Genomic DNA, 19,321 nt, shown 5'->3' on the forward strand with positions numbered 1-19,321 from the left:
CCTTTATCATCTCACACCTTGATTATAGCCTGTTAGTAGATATGTCTGTCTCAAATCTCTCCCCATTTCAAACCATTATGTATTCAGTCACTAAAATGATTTTCCAAAAAATACAGGTCTCATCATGTTATCCCCCTATTCAATAAATGCCAGTTGCTTCCTATTGCTTCCAGAGCATACAGAAGGCTCTATTTAGCATTCTAAGGCCTTCAAAGCCTTGCCCCCTTCCAGTCTTATATTTTACTCGCCAACACATATTCTTCCATCCAGTTACATTAGACTCTTAGCTGTTTTACAAACAAGACATTCCATCTTTTGGTTCCTGGCATTTTCTCTGGCTATCCCTTCTGCCTGAAACATTCTTTCTCCTCCACTCTACCTATTGACTTCTAACTATTATCCTTCCAACTAAAATCCTACTTTCTACAGGAAATCTTCCCTAACTTTTCTTAATTCCAGTGTCTTCCTTTTGTTAATTCTTTCCTATTTAGCCTATATATATGTTTGTTTGCATGTTGTCTCTTCCATTAGATTATAAGCTCCTTGAGGGCAGGGCCTATCTTTTGCCTCTTTTTGTATCCCCAGTGCTTGGCAGATGTTAATAAATGTGTATTGATTGATTGGTTGACATGAATCAAAATACAACAAAGTAGACTGATAAGGACAGGTCAGGTGGGTAGGAAAACCAAGAGAGAGAAATATCACAAAAATTCAGAGAGAAGAGAGTATTCAAGAGGAGAAAGAGGTCAACACTATACTATGCTGCAAAGTATACAATAAGAATGAATCGAAGCATATGTGCAATTTAGTGATTTAGGGATATATTTCCAAATAACTTTCCAAAGTGGTTGGTGCACATCATAACTCCACCAACAATGTCCTTGTTATCTCATGAGTACCACCAAAATTGCCATTTTTTGTTATTGCTAAGCTTATAGTGGAACCTTAGAGTTGTATTAATTTTTATCTTTTATTATTTGTGACTTTTAGAATTTTTTGTGTTTGTTGATATATTTTTGCATTTTTTTTTAATTTGCGGATTGCCTATTTCATATACTTTGACTATTTATCTATAATTTTTCATGTTTCATGGAACCCAGAACTGCTGAAGTAGGCTGAATAAAAGGTTTACAAAGAAAAAGTAAGGTTGTTAAGAGATGAAGCAAATGAAAACCTTTCACATATTATTTCAATTTATTCCCATGTCAGAGTTGCTTGACCATATTAAAGACAAAGAAAATCAGAAACTGAAATGGATCATAGATACAAAGAGCCATAGACTACAAGATGATAAATAAATTCATCTATAGATATGGCCATATTTTTCAAACCCCAGATAAGAACACATCATTTCACAATAGAGTTTTCATTGTACCTACCTCATTATCACAATCACCTTTGAAAATGAGACTGTCTCAGAAAACCTGGGAATATGACTACATTATTTATGCATAATAATAACTCCCTTTTATAATGTCTTTCAAACTTGTGGAATGCTTCACTTGTAATATCTCTGTAAAGTAGATAGTACAAGTATAATTATCCCCATTTTATAGATGAAGAAACTGAACACAGAAAGAGGTAAGGTAAGGTGATGTAGCTCCGGCTACTCTGTTATTCATAGAATTTTAAAGTTAAAGGGGATCTTAGAGATCATTCAAGTATAGCCTTTTCATTTTACAGAAGCAGAAACTGAGATCCTGAGACCCTGAACTTCTCAAAGGACATATAGTGAATTAATAACAAAGCCAAGACTAGAATCTCTTAACTCTCGTTCAAAGATCTTTCATGCATGCCTGCTAAACTTTTATATAGCTTCCTATCCTCATAATGCAGAGACTTCATGTACCACATAGCTTATATATCATCTCTTAAAATACCCCCTAGGGCTACTTCCCAATTGATTGTGTAAGTTCCCCAGAAATTTCATACTTGTTACTTAAAAACTCAGGCCTAAAGTCCCAGGAAAATTCTTCTGACTACTTACCAACTTCAGTGATTTCACTCTGCATTTGAACATGAGTATGAGACAAAGTATGACTATGAGAGCTTACTGGCTGATTTTCAGAATCACAGGTGGTCAATCATATTTTCCCAGCTAGGGAGAAGATCTATGATAATGATTTATACCCTATCATAAATAGCACTGGACTCTCTTAAGTCACTTTTTTGTGTTTAGTAAACTCCTGCTAAAATGGACCCCCATTGGTATCAGGAGATCATCTAAATTTTCTAAATCATCTAAACCTCTTCCTTTTACTGTTGGGGAAATTGTGGTTCAAAAAAGGAAGGTGACTTTCCAAAGCCAAAGAGCTAGTAGTGGAAAAGCATACCCTCAAATTTGTCATTTAATATTCTATGAACTTTCTACAATATCATGTTATTTCTCTTAAATAAGTTCAAGAGGGGTTTAGATAAATCCATGATTGATGGATATATAGTAGAGCATTATAGGGGAATTAAACAATCTTCAAGGTATACTCCTTACCTACCTCACTAACAACTATGTCTTCCTCAGAATTTCTTATGGAATTTGATTATTTAATTTGTAATTATGATTTATTTGTCTATCTGCTTATTTTTGATTAGCCAAATTTAATGTGCTACATTCTAATACTCTGGGCCCTGAGTTTGACAAAAGACTCAGAAATGGGCATAGGGTGCTCTCTCTTGGCATAATAATAAACACCCTGAAGAAGGGAAAAGGCTTAAAGCCCACAATGGTCCTAATACTACTTTAAGAGAAGTTTGTAAGGAAAACAAATAAATGGTGATGAGATTTATTGTTATTATTTCTTTTTCTATTTCTATGTCATCAGAGTTATTCTCCTTTACCTCTCTCATCATTTGTAGTTCATGATTTTTTTTATAATTTTGGATAAAGAATGGAATAACCTATAATAGTACAAAGTAGTTTTTAAAATTCAAGAGTACATTTATTTAACAATGAACAGTTTCTTCTTGTTATTCTCTTCCATTTGGCCATGAGTTTTGTTGTTTTCCCATCGCCATACCATAATAGTTTAACTACTCCAATTAATTCTCTTTTCTTTATGTGTTTCTCTTCTGTCTTCTGTGCATTCCTCAATCATTTCTCTGTTCTCCTGTTCCTATTGGTGTTTCCCTGAAGAATTTGTTCTCCTAATCCTCAATCCCATTTTATTCCCTTTTTATCCAGGGTGAGAGGGCCCCATGTTCATAGTGAGCCTCAAAAATTTTTTTTTTCAGGAAGCTGTTCTCACCAGAGAATTTACTCTGTTTTCAAAAGCTCTTTTGAACCTTGTTATTTAGTTTTCTTTGAGAGGCAAGAAAAGACTTCATGCAGTGACTAACTGATTCAAGTGGCTGGTTAAAAAATAGGGATATGCTTTAGCTCATTAGAGAAAGAATGAGACATGTTCTGATTGCCTGAGAATCAGAGGACATGAAGAACTTTTTGAGAAGGACTAAGTGGGACAAGATGTGATAATGAACCAGAGGGAGGAGAATGTGAGTAGGTTAACCCTTCTATAAGTTTATATAATGTAATTATAGGTAAGGTGTGGTAATATGTTAATCACATAAAACAAGTAAGTTAGATTTTGTCATTATAAGGGGCTAGGATGACAGATGAAAGAATTTTAATCAGGTTATGGACATGAGCTTCTTTAAGAGAGTTTTGAGAAGTAAATCTTTAATTGAAATATTGAAGTCATAATTAGACCTGTCCCAAAGGCCCAAAGATAGCAAAAGAGGCTTGATTTTGTAAGGAAAATTTTTGCTTTAAATCAGAGGTATTAAACACATGGCTTGCTAGCAGCATTGTGGCCAGCAACACTCCTCAGTGCTGCCAGAACTAGGTTAAAATGTAACTGGAAAATATTTAACAAGGTAAACAAAATGAAATTAAAATAGATAATGCTAATATGTGACTTTCTAGGTCAGTATAAGGCCTTCAGTGATTCTCCTGCATAGTTTAGTAGCTATTCCATACACACCCTTTCTAGGTAAGTTTTGATACCACTGCTATAGTATATATACTAAAAAAAAAAAAGGAAGTAGCAGGGAAAAATATGAATTGGGAATTAAAGCTTATTGGCTTTTATTTCCATTTAGAACTTTATTTTTTAAATATAAGATTACTTCTTTGGACCTTGATGACACTATTTTATGATTTTTACTTTTTGCTTTTGAGAAAAATTCCTAAATATTGTCCTGGACCCTGGTAACATAACTTCTAAAAATCTTTTTAGATAATTTCCCATACTTACCAATCTCTTTAGGACTGCTTTCACTGTATATTGGAGATGAATTAGTAGACTTAAATATTTAATCCTTTATTAAAGAGAAGCAGCATGATGTGATGGAAAGATCACTAAACCAGGGTTCAGGGGACACAATTTCTGTTCCCGGCCCTGCTATTTAGTAGTAGTAAAAACCACTTTAACATTCTGGGTCTCATTTTCTTTATTTGCCAAATAGTGATATGAATGCCTTACTCTTTTAAAATAAGTAAAGAATTAGATTAAATTGAACAATTCTGAAGTACTTGATGTATGAAGAACATTATAACATTGAGTGTCCTGATGGGTTGGCTGGATAAGAAGCAGCTCAAGTGAGGTTTTTTATTTATTTACTCTGATCAACACTTCAGGCAAATCTTCTCAAGGGTGAGCCCCAGAGTTGAATGAATTAATTTGTGAGGTTAACTTTTCTGAAAGTAAAGAGGAATAGAGGAATTTTTTTGGAAAATAAAAGAAGTTTTGAATATGAGATATTAATGGGACAACTAAGTGAAAAAGAGATTGTTATGAAGGTAACAAATTTGGAAAGAAGTCAGAGATGGAGATACAGATTACTTACTACAGACTTTCTCATTTATTTATTGGGAATTTGTCATATCCTACTATGTAAACTTATTGAGGGCAGGACCTGTTTTGGTTTTGTTTTTGTATCCTCAGCTTCTAGTACAGTGTCTGGTGTGGAGTAGGGAATCAACATGTTTGTGTAATTGATCTAGGAGAATGCGGTATATAGGTGATGATTGAAGGAAATGGAATGAAAACCAAGGAAGTTGGCAGAGTTGAATTTGAATGACCATTTTACTAACGGTGACTGTGCACAAATCAGTTCTTCAGGCTTTTTCCTCCTCTGTAAAGTGGAATTAGGTTAAGATCTTTAAATTCCCTTACAGCTCTAATGATCTATGAGACTGCCATGGAAACAGTGTAGGGAGAGAAGAGGGCTGAAGATAAATCCTAGCAGAACATTTACTTTTAAGGAATGGCTATTGAGGTTACCTTACTTTCTCAAATAATGATCTGTTTAAGTGAAAAGGCTATTGGGGAAGAAAAGTCATTTGGGCAGTTCTGAGGATAGTGATAACAATTCTTATTTCTTATTCTTATTTGAGCATTTTCATTGAGCACGCTCTTCACCAACAAATATCCAAAGTGCCTTTGTAATATGAATTGGGTACATTGTCTTCTCTTTGCCAAGCAGAAAGCTTCCAGGTCAAGTGAGAGTCACAAAATGCTTATCAAGTGAAATTTTCCCATGAAATCTAAGACCCGTTTTTTTATCTGACACTAGTACTACCTACCTTCTCTCAGCATTGCCATATCTCTCCTTTGAATCTCACATACAATCAAACAATGCTAAGATAGAAAAGAAATTTAAAGACCTGATAGCCCAATCTCCTGATTTTATGGATCATTGCAATAGCCTCCTAATTAATTTCCCTATCTCAAAACTTCCCATTCTGCTCCATCCTTCATATAGCCAACAGGTCCACAACAACTCATTTTCTTTTCCTCCCAAGTTAAACCTCGTTATCTCCCCCCCCCACGCCCTCATCACTTCAGAGGGCATCACCATCCTCCCAGTTATGTGAGTTCACAGGCTCCGTGCCACTCTCCACCCATCTGATTTGTTGCCAAATCTTCCTATTTCTACCTTCACATCATGTGTTATATAAGCCTTTTCTCCACTCATGCAAGTACAACCCAAGAGTCACCTCCTGCATGGTCTCTTTTATTAGTCTTCTAACAAGTTTCCCTTTCTAAAATCTTTCTCCATTCCAACTACCAGAATTTCACTCAGCTGCCAAAATGATTTTTCTCAAGTGCAGGTCTCACCATGTCATTCCATACTGAACTCCAGCAACTTCCTATTTATTATCTCTAAGAAAAAAATTATAAAATTCTGTTGGCTTTTAAAGCTTTACATAACTTGATTCCTTTCTACTTTTTCAATCTCTTCACTCTTCCCTGTGCACTCTATGATCTAGCTAGCCTTATGCAACCAAACATGGCACTCTGTCCAATTCCAAGACTGTTCTGGACAGAACTAAAAAGAAACATCACAGTCTAATGGGAATAGAGCTTGATCTGGGAACTAAGAAACCCTAGTTCTATTTCCTTCTTCCTGAGCAAATCTACTTCTTTTTCAAGGACTGTTTCAGGATTCCTTTATTAAATGAGGGATGATGGCCTAGATGATTTTAAGGATTTTTTCTAGCATGAGAAAAAAAAAAAGCAAAACAAAATAAAAATCTACGGATTCTTATGTAATTATGAATTGAAAGGACCGCTTTAAAGTTCCCTTACAGGGCTAAGATTCTTTGATTTCCTATGAAAGGAAAAAACGAAAGTGGGGTATTTAATTTGTGTCAGGTGGCTTAAAGAAATACACAAGCATACATTTAGAAACCTTCTAATTTATTTATTCTAGTCCCCTCATTTTTCAGAAGAAACTGAGGCCCAGAGAGATTAAGTGCCAGAGCTGAACCTGATTAAAAACAGAATGCTCTCTCCATGGCATCGCACGGTCCAGCCGTTTAAGGAAATATGTCTCCTCTCCTCTTTCCAATCTCTTTTCGCGGACCCAAAGAACGGCTTATTCCCGGGTGCTTCGGAGGATGGTGTGTGTGTGGGGGGGTGGGGCGGATTCAGGGGAGAGGAGAGGGATGGAATGAGGGCTAAAGGTCCTGAAGGGAGAAAGAAGTCAGATGATATTTTCCTGTGTAGAAAGAAGCTGGCAGTTACCAGGGCGCTAACCTGAGTACAGGAAAAGAAGGAAAAGGGGGAGGGGGAAGCTGGAGATGTTGCAAAAACAGCAAGTGGTGGAGAAGCTTTAAAAGAAACAGCCAAGCAAATTTATTCAGAAGTCAGAACTCTGGAAGCCCACAGTGCGTTCACCCCTGCACCTCTTCCTCCTCTACCCAGGTCTCCCTGGAGTTAGTTTTCATTTCCTCAACCCCCACTTTTTTTCCTCGCTCTCCCTCTCCTTTTCCTTTCTTCCTTTCCAGAGATATGAGACACGCATGCGCCTACGGATCGTTCTCTGGCGTTCAGCTCTTACCCTTTTTTTCCTCCCTCCCACCTTCCCTCCTTCCCTCCTTCTCCTTCACTCCTCGCTCCGCCGCTCTTATTGGACAATCTACCCCCGCGCCACGACCAATCAGCAAGGCTCTCTCGCCCCCGTGTTACTGGGTAGAACAAAACAAAAACAAACAGAGCGAGAGAGGCCAGAGAGGCGCTGAGGAGGCGGCAGCGGTAGCAGCAGCCTCGGCGGCGGCGGCGGCGGAGGCGGCGGCAGAGCGAGGCGCGGGAGCGGTGCGAACGGCAGCGGTGGCCCGAGGAGGGGTTAGTATCGGTTGGGCGGCCGGCAGGCTCTTTTGCTCCCTGGCTGAGGCGGCCGCACGTTAAGGACAGGGAGGCCCGAGCTGCGGACCTGCAGAACCTTACCCCACCCCCCTCCTCCGAGACCCCGAGGAAGGCCCCTTGGCCCCCTGCGACTGCGACTGCGACTGCGCCGGCGACTGCGGGGAGGTTGGTTTCCCCGCCTCCCTCCACTCTCCCTCCCCCATGCCACGAAGCGCTCTGGGGAGAGGGCCCCGCCCCCCGAGAGGGAAAGCCCCCCTTCTTTCTTCTCCTATCCCCGTTAGTTGGGAGATCCCTTTCTTCCCTCTAGCCTCCGTTGGAGGGGGACCCCCTTATTTCCTCCGGCCTCTGTTAGAGGGGAGATTTCTCCCTTTTCTCCCAGCCCCTATTAGAGGAGGCACCCCTAGTCTCCCTTTCACCCTCCTCTCTCCCTTTATGTCCTCCAGCCTCCGTTAGAGGAGAAACCCTTCTTTTTTTCAGCCTCCATTAGAGGGGAGACATCCCCTTCTTCCTCCCAGCACCCGTTGGAGATACCTTTTTTCTCCTCCACCCCCTTCTCCTTTCTAGCTCCCTTAGAAAGGAGACCCCCTTTTTTCCTCCACCCCCCTCGGTCAGAGGGGGATCTTTCCTTCTCCCAGGCTCTATCAGCGGGAGGACCTCCTCCCTTTTCAACCCCCATTAGAGGGCAGACCCCGGCCCCCCTAATCCTTTCAAGTTCCCGTTTGAGGAAGAGAACCTTCTCCCCACTCCCCCAGCCCTTGTGTTAAAAGGGGAAGCCTTTCCCCTTCTTCCAGCTTCCACGAGGAGGGAAAGCCTCTCTCCCTTCCAAGCATCCCTCCATTAGAGGGGAGGTCCCCGTTTTCCCCCGCAGTCCCCGTTAGAAGGGAGACCCCTCCCTTTCTCTCCCCTAGCTCCCGTTAGACAGAAGACTCCTCCGTTCCAGCCCCCGTTAGAAGGGAAACTTCCTCTCCCAGTCTCTGTTAAAGGGGAGACCCCCTCCCCCCCAGCCGTACTCCTTTACAGCTGTCTTTAAAGTGAAGGTCTTCTTTTCAGACCCTAATTGAAAGGAGATTCTAATCTTTTCCTCCAGCTCCTCGGGGGAGAGCTGGGGGGTGGGGGGCGGGGGGCGGTGCGTCTCTTCCCGATTTCCTAACCCCTGTTGTAGAGAAGAGTTCCTCCCTCCCAGCTCCCGTTCGAGGGGAGACCTTTCTCCTCTGTTATTAACCCCGGTTTAAAAAGGAAAGCTTCTGTCTCAGCTTTCATTAGAGGGGAAGAGCACCCCTCCCCTTTTCCTATTTCCCAGTCTTTCTTAGAGGGGAGCACTCTCATGGCTTCCTCCCAGGCCCTCTTGTAAGAGAGACTCCTTTCCCTACTCTTCACTCTCCCTGTCACACACCCCCAATTAGAGGGGAAAGAATTTCTTTTCCCTACAGCCACTCTTTCCTTATGAAGAGGTAACCCAAAAGGATCAATCCTTTTTGCTGAAGAAGTCCTGTATTTGAGTGAATGCCTGTACTTTTCTAACCCTCCCCTCCCCCTATATCAATTTTTAGGGAGAGGGTGTTCTAAGATTGTGATTCTTAGTGGAAGACCTTGTTCTTCTTCCTCTTTCTCCTCCTCTCCTTCATGGAATCTTAAAAGAAAACCATCTACAGAGGGCCTTTTATTTGTAGATTCTCATATCCTATTTACAGCAAGAGTAGAAAGAGAGAGTCTTCAGACCCTAGCATCTAGGAGGAGACATACCCCTTTAGGGCTTTTTCCCTTTAAAGGACTAGCCTGCTGTTGGGTCCTATGGTTTTGTCATAAATTAGGGATTTGTGGGAAATCTTTTAAGTAGATAGGGAAGAGAATTTTCACTTTTTTTCTCAAAAAGGGATGCCTGATATCTAAAGTCTGAAAGAGATAGGCCTTGGTTTTGCTGGGGAAAGAGATTTATCTGAAATAAGGGCTAGGAACAGGAGAGGGTCAAAGCAATATCAGATGTGTTCAAAGAAGGTAAATGCTTGATCTCTCTTTCCTAAAGTTTTTAATGTCTTTTTAAAAAAGCAAAATAAAATGAATCTCATCTACCAATGCAAATAAAGGCAATTGGGAACCATGTCTATCACAATATAAATTTCTGTGAGATGCTAGTTCTCTTAATAAATTAAAACTCAAAGCAATCTGCAAATACAATCTCATTAATTTTTGGTGGCTGTGTAGGAGGTTGGTAGATAAGTTCTTGAGCAGATGTTTTAAAATGGAGCTAAATTTTAAAATGGTTCCCTGCTTTGGACTGAATTATTTTTTGTTTCTCAAAGTTTCAGGAAAAGTTTTTTTGTTTGTTTGTTGGTTTTTTTTTTTTTTTTGAGGGAAGACAAGAGAGGGAGGAAAGGATTGGAAGTGACAATGTTTTTTAAGTTTTGCCTTAAAAATCTGAACATTGCAGATATTGACTCCTGGATTATTTGCATTTGGACCTTTAACCTTGTGCTAAGATGGGTTTATTCAGTTTCCAAATAAAACTTTGCATCTTTGGAATGATTTTGGTCATTTTTCCCCCCAAATATCCATAACACAAAGAGATAGAAATTAGTGCTAAAAATACCATCTAGTCTTTCCCACAGATTGTGCATCAGTAAGATGCTTATGGTTTAACCAAATAAAGTTGGATTTGGGGGTGGGGTAAAAGGTCTTGGGAATAAATGTTTGTTAAAAGTTTTGATAGAACTTAAAGAATTTTTAAATTGATATATACATGTTCTAAATATTGATTTTTTATGTTTCTTAGCAAAAAAGTAAGAATAGAGTATTCTCCGTTTTTTTTGTTTTTTTTTTTTTTTAATTCAGAAATATCTTAGCGGTGAAACTGATTTATATTTCTATGTAGAACATTGTAGAAACATTTTCTTACCCTACAAACAGTAGGGTAGTTTTTAGATGACAGGTAAGCATACCTTTAAAAAGAAAAACCTCAATTTTGTGGTTTGGTATTGAGGATGTGGGGTTCAGAATCTTAGGCCAAATTATTTTTAAGTTTTTAGAAACAGACAACTTATCTTTTAAATGTATATTTAAAGAAAATATTTTTTAAAACATACACAATACTGATCATAGAGATTAGGCATAAGACCCTAGACTATTTTTTTTTTCAGAGAGTAGCAAGTGGTGGTGTCAATTGTGATTGAATCTTTTATTGTAATCATTCCTCAAAGAAGCAGGAATTCTTGCTATGTTAATTAAACTAAACAGGACCAATTATAATAGATAAATATGCTAATTAATATTCATTATGATAATTTAATTCTGTCTCCATAATATTTTGGTAATTTAAAATAGTGAATATGCTATTTTTAGTGACCAAAAGCATTATGTTTTTCAAATTTTCATATATTTACAACAGTCTGATAATTTATGTGTATTTTAATCATTTTGTCAGTTAACCTCAAAAACAGATTTTTTTATTTGGGAAATAAAATTTGGAGTTTGAGATATGCATTCATTTAATTTTAAAATAGTCATATTCAGATACTGATAATGTTCATATTAAGAGTTGTACACATTATCTTATTTGAACCTTACTTAATGCAAAGTATCCTAAACCTTTTAAAGATAGGGAAACAGACTTCAAGAAGAGATTATTTATCCAGCTACTGAGTAGGGAAGCTGATCATTTCAGAGCCTTTGAGATTTGAGTGTAGTGCTCTTTATGTGTGTGTATTTGGATCAAGAATCTGCAGACAACATTCAAATGAATTATTGTACATAAAGCCAATGGGACGAAGGGTTTCCAAATATATGTCTAGTTTATTTGACACAGAGGCACATAATATGATAGTCTTCTACATGAGACAACAAGATAGGACATTTGTTGACTTTTATATCTTTGCAGGATATTTATATGCACAAAATATCTTTGTAAAAATTATATTTTCTTTTTTTTTTTAATGTGGTGGTGTTGGCAGTCATGTTGTTAAAAAGTGGCTATATGTGATGGAATCCTTTAATTTTTGTGAAATTAAAGAGTAACATTCATTTTATTCATCTTTTGAAGCCATAGAGCTGCTTCTTCCTTAATTGACAATTATAACTTGTTTATAAGAAGCTAGTTTACTTAGGCTAGTTAATATTTTCTTTAGGTTTAAGGAGAATATATCTGCTATTTTGAAATTAAAACATTCAGTAGTTTTAAGGCATATTTGGTTTCTGATTTCTTTAAGAAATGATACAACATTCTTTATCCTGAGTAACAATAGGTTATATTGTAACCAATATAAGTATGTGTCCATAACTTATATATCAGGAAGCTTCATTAATGTGTGCATTTTGTTTTTTAAAAGGAGAGCACACTGCTAGTGGAATGATTGTAATGGAACATTCTACCAGGAACAAAGAAAGTAACCTCACAAACTAAACAGCCAATCTGGATTCCCCACCATTGTGAGAACTACATAGTGAACACTCTTAATAAAATACTAGTGCTTCAGAACACTGGGGAATTCTGAATGATTGGATGAGGTAACTATTTGAATGGTATTAGAAGAAAAAATAATATTCAATGGAGTTATTTTTTACTTTTATGCAAATCTGATATTAAAATATGCTTAAATAATTAAAGCATATTGTATGTAAAGCTATAGGAATAGTCAGTCTATAAGCTAGATTTTATATGAAAAATTGAAGATTATGTAACCCCTCTTGGTTGTACACTCCAGTTATTATGTCTTGATTTTGATGTAAATATGATTTTTGGCATTTTGGTGTTTTTTCCTCAGTTTTTTTCTCACTACAAGATTAGTTTATATAATTGATGAAGAAAAAATGGTAATTAATTTAAATGAAGCTTCCAAGTATTGAGAGTTTTAAAACTCTTTAGATACTTCTCCAAAACCCTTTGAAACATTGATACAAGTATCATTAGGCTTTTGCATTCTTGCTAAAATGTATAAAATACACCTGATTTTCAACTTTGTTGGTAATGATAATAGATTATAACAGTTATTTGAGAGATAAGAAAAATTAGATTCAATCTAACTTTAATTGATAATGTCAAAGTATTATACTAAAATTTTATACCAGATATTTTATACCAGAATGTCAATTATATTTTAAAGAAACTCCCATAATCTACTGCTGAGGAAAACTTACAACATTCATCTTTTTCTACAATTGTGAAATTTTGAAATTTAGTGGTATTGGGGGGAGGAAAAAAAGTGCGTGCAGTTGTTGTCATTTTATTCCAGATTAAAGGGATTGTCCAATTCATGCTGAAATCTGGGCACTTTTAATGTTAGCTGGATTTGCCAGGATAATACTATCCTACCAAGTATTTGATTTCAGTCTTTGAAAACAAAGTGAACCCCTAACAGGGTTTAAGTATTGTGATTCCGTTTTCAAATGTTTAGCAAACCGAGCCGATTTCAATTATTACTAATAGATAATATCAAAACTTAATTTTCTTTTTAATAGATACTAAAAAAGCCCAAAAAACGACCATCTATTTGTCTAATCAGTGCAAGTGTAATTAAGCAACGATGGAAGTAGAAAATGAGCAAGTACTAAATGTTCATCCCACAGGTAAGAGATAACATTTGATTTTTCAACTGTACTTTGTGAGACTATGTTGGCCCAAATTGTATTGTACAAAAGAATGATAATAACATGATCTTAATTTTCAAAAAACAAAAGAAAAACCCAAGTATACCACATGAAAATGGGATATATGTCTGTCTCTTACTTACTGGGGCTATCAATTATTTAATTTAAGAAAATACCATTTTTGAAATTTGTTCCTTCCCACTCCTTTTTATATTTTGGACTGAGCTATTTTGTGAATTTCTAGGAAATTCATAATAAGGAAAAAATCATATGGTTCCCTAGTTTTCTATTTATCAACTTCATATAATCTTATCTCTTAATGATAAACTCTTAGTATATTGAACATTACATAAAGGAAGACAGGATTTTAAAAAAATCATATATAGTCATAGGTTCTGGTTAATTTAGAAAAATATGCTTGGTTTTTCATTAATTCTTTTTAAAAAATCTCCCAAAACTATTCATAATGTTTTAGTAGCTTTCAGAAATAACTTCATTTTGAATATTACAAGAATGAATAAAGATGTTTACTTATTAGCTTATTCGTGTGTCAAAGTAATCAGAGATGCTCTTTGTTGTTGATTTAAAATATTTTTGTAGTTTTCACTGGAGAGATTTTGTAAAGTTGCAATGATGTTTTTGGTTGTACATAATACCAAATAAATTTTTCATTTATTTTTTTTTGAATGTCATTTTCATCATTATATTTTCATTAATATTGAAATTTCTATAGAGAGTTTGAAATCTATTTTCTAGAACTTGCATGTGCAGCTTTTTTTAAAGCAGCATATACAGCTTTGATGTGGGTAAATGAAGGTCCCAGCTACTGTACAGCTATACTTTTTTTTTTTAAATTTTCATTTAAAAATGTTTCAAACTTTTTTCTTTTTAAATTTTGAGTTCCAAAATGTTTTCCTCTTTCTTCTTTCTTCCTCAGCCACTAAGAAGGCAAATAATATATCAATTATACATGTGAAATCATGCAAAACATATTTCCATATTAGCCATATTTTTAAAAAGGCAAGAAAACTAAAAGTGAGAAAATCATACTTCATCTTCAATTCAAGTTTACAACTACCACATCACCACATTGGAAGTACATAGCATTTTATTATCATGAGTCCTCTGGGGTCAGAGTAGCCAAATCTTTCATTGTTGATTATCATTACAACATTGCTCTTACTGTGCAAAATGATCCCCAAAGTTCTTCTCATTTTACTTTGCATCCGTTCATATAAATCTTGCCATTTTAATGAAAGTGAGTTAGGAAAATATTTTAGTTGAAAAAACTCCTATAATAATTAATGTTAAAGAGGAATGCTATTTTTTAGAATTATTTATCTTTTAATATATTGACTAGATAAAGTAGAAAAAATGTCCACTTGGAAGAAAATATCAGATTTTAAGGATTTAAATTATATATAAATTTTTTATATACACATGTTGATTTTGGAGGAATCTAGTTTTCACATAGTTTGTGGCTTTTGACAAAATCATCATATACAGGGTCCAACTAAGAACCTTATACTAAATTGTGACTCAATATGACTAGTCCTATAGCAGAATTTTGAAGTTGTTCTGTTATAACTTGGCCAACATTTATGATTGGTTTTTAGTTTTCAAAATACATACACAGATAGTTTTCAACATTCATCCTTGCAAAACCTTAATGTTCTAAATTTTTCTCCTTCTCTCCCCACTTCTCCCCCCCCACAGAGAGCCAGTAATTCAAAAAGTTAAACATGTGCAATTCTTCTAAATATATTTCCACATTTATCATGCTACACAAGAAAAATCAGATCAAAAAAGAAAAAAAATAGAAAAAAAAAACAAGCAAGCAAATAGCAACAAAAGTGAAAATACTATGTGATCCGTATTTAGTCCCTATAGTCTTCTCTCTGAATGCAAATGGTTCTCTCTATCACAAGTCTATTGTAATTGGCCTGAATTACCACTTTGCTGAAAAGAACCATGTTTATCATAGTTGATCATCACATTCTTTTCTATTGCTATGTACAATGTTCTTTTGGTTCTACTCACTTCACTGATGTTCATGTAAGTCTCTCCAGGTCTTTCTGAAGTCATCCTACTGATCATTTAACAATCTATTATAGATTTAACAATCTATAACAAACCATATATCATAACTCATTTAACCATTCTTTAACTGATGGGCCTCCATTCAGTTTCCAGTTCCTTGCCATTACAAAAAGGGTTGGTGCAAATATTTTTGCACATGTGGATCCTTTTTCATTTTTTTTTAATGATCTCTTTGGGATACAGGCCCAGGAGAGACACTGCTGGATCAAAGGATGTGCATAGGTTGAAATCCTTTTGGGCATAGTTCCTATTTGCTCTCCAGATTGGTTGGCTTAGTTCACAACTCCCCTGATAATGTATGTGTTCCAGTTTTCCCACATCCCCTCCAGCATTATTATCTTTTCCTGTCATCTTAGTCATTCTGAGATTGGTCAAAGTTTGTTAAATAAGATTAACTGAGACTTTTGGTCTGGTAATAGTATTGCTAATGGACCCCTGTTTTGATCTTTTTCATTTTAGATATTCCTGAGAGAATATCAGTTTGAATGTTGAAGAAAAACTATTTTGAAATCCTATCATTCTTTAATGAAGCTATTGCTTAACTTTTGGTTTTCTTGAGACCAGATCAATGAGTTACTGTTTTCATAAAATTATAATATATGCAAATGAAGTTAAACCTTAAAAAAAGTAACTGATACAGGATAAAAATATATGCAATACACATATGCAATTATAAAATTGACACTAAAATTACATATGTGGAAGCATTGTGATATAGGGATATAAATGGAGATAAAAAAGTTGAAGGACAAGAACATATAAATGAAAAATAGATACAATATATGAAAATTGAAATTTTTCCTTGTAATCCTGAGAATAGTTCAAACATCATCCCCAGGATTAATTTTGAGCAGCTTTGCTTAATTGAAGAATGGACACCTTATGTTTTATGTGTATTATTCATCTATCTGGAACCATCTACTCTTAGAATGTTTTCTTCTCTTTACTTCCATATCATAATTTTCTTGGTTCTTTTATTCCTTTGAATATTTAACAAGTAGCTACTTTTCTTTCTAGTGTTTTGTAACTGTGGTAGTCTATAATCTTGTTTCCTGACTTCCTTTTTTTTTTTTTTACTCTTTCAACTTTCATCTTTATGTTAATGATTTCCACATTTGCATCTCCAATTGATCTGGCATCTTCACTATATCTTTCTATTTTCAGTTGCCTACTTTTCCTACTTTAATGTCCTATTATAACCCCAAATTAAACTTATGCCCAGAACTAAACATATCTTCATCCCATTAACTGATTTTTTACTTATCCCATATCTGTCTTTAGTAGTAGTTTTTCTTTACTTCTAACTTCTCCAGTCTATGCTGATCTCTCCTGTCTCTGAAGTCTTGTTTTTATAGTTTATATCATATAATTTAGTACTTGTCTTCTGTTTTATGTACACTAGTTTTTCTCCAAACATACTATAAAGTTATAAACTATAAGATACTAACAATGCTGAGTACACAATAGGTACTTCTTGATTCATAAATTTGATAAATACAGAAATTAGGGTAAATATTTAGAAATAGGGTAAAGACAGGGTAGAAAATTGCAGATTTTTGGCTTACCTGTTAGCATGTGCCCCATTTAACTCAGCTTTATAATTCTGCTATTTTAGACCTTTTTTTTTTTTTTTTTTTTTGGTTACACATTATAAAAATGTCACAATCCTAGATGGTATGGTTGTTTTAAAAAAGGTTTTAAAATATTTCATTATCCAAATATGATCCATGGTCCAAATCTATTGGGAAAATTAATATATAGCTACCTAGCCCTGTTTTAAAATATCAAAGTCATTAGTTATGATTTGAGTGAACTACCATGGTCAACTAGTTTGGCTCAGGAAAACTATGTTATAAAAACTTAAATGTGTATTCATTATAGTTAATGAACATCTATTGAGAGGGATCTTTGTTCAGTTAATGGACTAATTGAAAGAATATTGGATTTAAAATCATAAGATTGGGTACAAGATAAAGCCTTATAGAGTTTGACACTGAATCAGATTAGAATATAATTGGGAAATGTTTAATAAAATTAATAAAACTACAAAATATAATGGTAGTTTGTGGTTTTCTAGGTCAGTTTGCAATTGGAGAGGTCTCTATTGAGTTTGATACCATTGCTCCAATACTTGCTAGCTCTGTGACTGTGAATTGAAGTCATTCTCCCTGGACCTTAACTTCTTATTCTGCAAAGAAGGGATAATAATTAGCTACCACCTTTGGGGATTAATGTAAAAAAAATAAGCTAGATGATGTGAGCTATTTTTATAGGACTGTGTTCTGGGTCTACAAAGTGGCAGAAGGGGATTGGATATAGATGTAAAAGATAAACAGCAATATCAGTTGGCATATAAATAGTGCCAGATTAGTGGTACATTATCAATGAATTGAAGTGCTGCTGTTGGTCTTATTCTGGTTCAGAAAAGGAACTCGTGTCAGAGTGGTCAAGAAAAGTTTCATGAAAGATTTGAGACTTTAATTGGATGTTGATTAGGGAAGAGTAGGACTTGGATAAGTAGAATGTAGTGAATCTGATATTCTAGCAAGGGTCTGCTGAGTGGGATTGAGATGGGAGTGCACTGGTATATTTGAAGAATAATGAGTAAATTATTTTGACAAGTGGAATTTTTACATGTAATTGCTGAAGATAAGATTAGTGAGTTAGATTGTGAGTACATTCTAGAGGATCTCAAAAAAATGTAGATTACTAAGCTAAGTTGTTAGACTTTAGGTAATTATCACCAAAAGTATTAGGAGCATCAATTAACAAAATTTTTTATAAATACATATATATGCATATATATAAGAACATATACATATGTACATACACACATGCACATTTGTATAGTTTAGTGTAATATAATTTTATGTTACTATGACAAAATAATATTGTAATATTTGAAATAAAAATATTTATCCTACTATTTCTATTTGCTCTGCCTAATGGATTTAAAAAATGCACCATCTGTTGATGTGGTTTAGTCTGAAGGTGTTCCTAAATTCTGGTCTTTCTAGTGTTAAAGAGCCATTGAAATTTCATTTAGTAGCTAGATTATTTTGTTTAGCTCTATCAGAGTACCTGGCTTATTACTGTAAGTCATTTTTCAGGCGGGTTGACATTTCGTTGAATTTTCAGTGACTCTGAATGATTTACTAAAATTGTTTAATTTACCAGTATTTGACCAGATACCATCAGAAGTATTTGTATCCATGGAGGCCTCATTTACAGGCTTCAAAAACAATTTAATTTGTTTTTATTTTCAGACATTCAAATGTGTAAGTTTCTTCATTGATTCATTTTTCTGTAGCCAGGATACTTCCATATAGTTTGTATTCCTCACTGGTTTTTTTCACAGGATCTCTATTTACATGCTTAACCTCAGTCTCTCAAATTTAAATGATTTTTATAATTGGTTTTAATCTATAACCAATTCTTCTAGAAATGATGCTTAAAATTGACATGAACAAGACTATGAATAGTAAGTTTCTTTTAGTAAAATTTATTTGATGGAATTAAGAGATTTAATATATGTTGCATGCAACTCGGAAAAAGATCCATTTTTTTCAGTTATTTGTAGTCTTAAAGCTGTCACTATTTTGGTAATGGAAGCTTAAAGAATACACTAAGAATTTTTCTTTTTCTTATTTTCTCTTTGAGAATCTGATAATTTAAGTGACTCTCTGTTTTCTGGTGATGAAGAAAATGCTGGGACTGAAGAAATAAAAAATGAAATAAATGGAAATTGGATTCCTGCGTCCTCCATTAATGAAGCTAGAATTAATGCAAAAGCAAAGAGACGATTGAGAAAGAATTCTTCCCGGGATTCGGGGAGAGGAGATTCTGTTAGTGATAATGGAGGAGAGGCCCTAAGAAGTGGAGTTACTGTACCAACCAGTCCAAAGGGGAAGTTGCTGGACAGGCGTTCTCGATCTGGGAAAGGAAGGGGACTACCAAAGAAAGGTTGGTGTGAGAGGTTAAGTTCAAAGGAAAATGAC

At 35.2% G+C, this 19,321-nt stretch overlaps 1 protein-coding gene across 8 annotated transcripts in view; it reads left to right on the top strand.

Annotated features, from left to right (window-relative positions):
- The window catches only part of PDCD4 (programmed cell death 4), a 48,381-nt gene that overhangs the window by 13,587 nt on the left and 15,473 nt on the right, over nucleotides 1–19,321 (top strand). For 3 of the 8 annotated variants that reach the window (XM_074295582.1, XM_074295584.1, XM_074295583.1), the window contains 3 exons: nucleotides 11,966–12,143; nucleotides 13,095–13,202; nucleotides 18,984–19,286. In XM_074295582.1, the coding sequence (XP_074151683.1) occupies nucleotides 13,160–13,202; nucleotides 18,984–19,286 (346 nt within the window). In that variant the 5' untranslated portion in view covers nucleotides 11,966–12,143; nucleotides 13,095–13,159. Of the gene's footprint in view, nucleotides 1–7,474; nucleotides 7,812–8,771; nucleotides 9,642–11,965; nucleotides 12,144–13,094; nucleotides 13,203–18,983; nucleotides 19,287–19,321 lie in introns of those variants that run through there. The other 5 variants (XM_074295579.1, XM_074295581.1, XM_074295585.1 and 2 more) reach the window with 5 other exon arrangements.

This window comes from Sminthopsis crassicaudata, chromosome 2 (assembly GCF_048593235.1).
Source record: "Sminthopsis crassicaudata isolate SCR6 chromosome 2, ASM4859323v1, whole genome shotgun sequence".
Taxonomy (NCBI): Eukaryota; Metazoa; Chordata; class Mammalia; order Dasyuromorphia; family Dasyuridae; genus Sminthopsis; species Sminthopsis crassicaudata.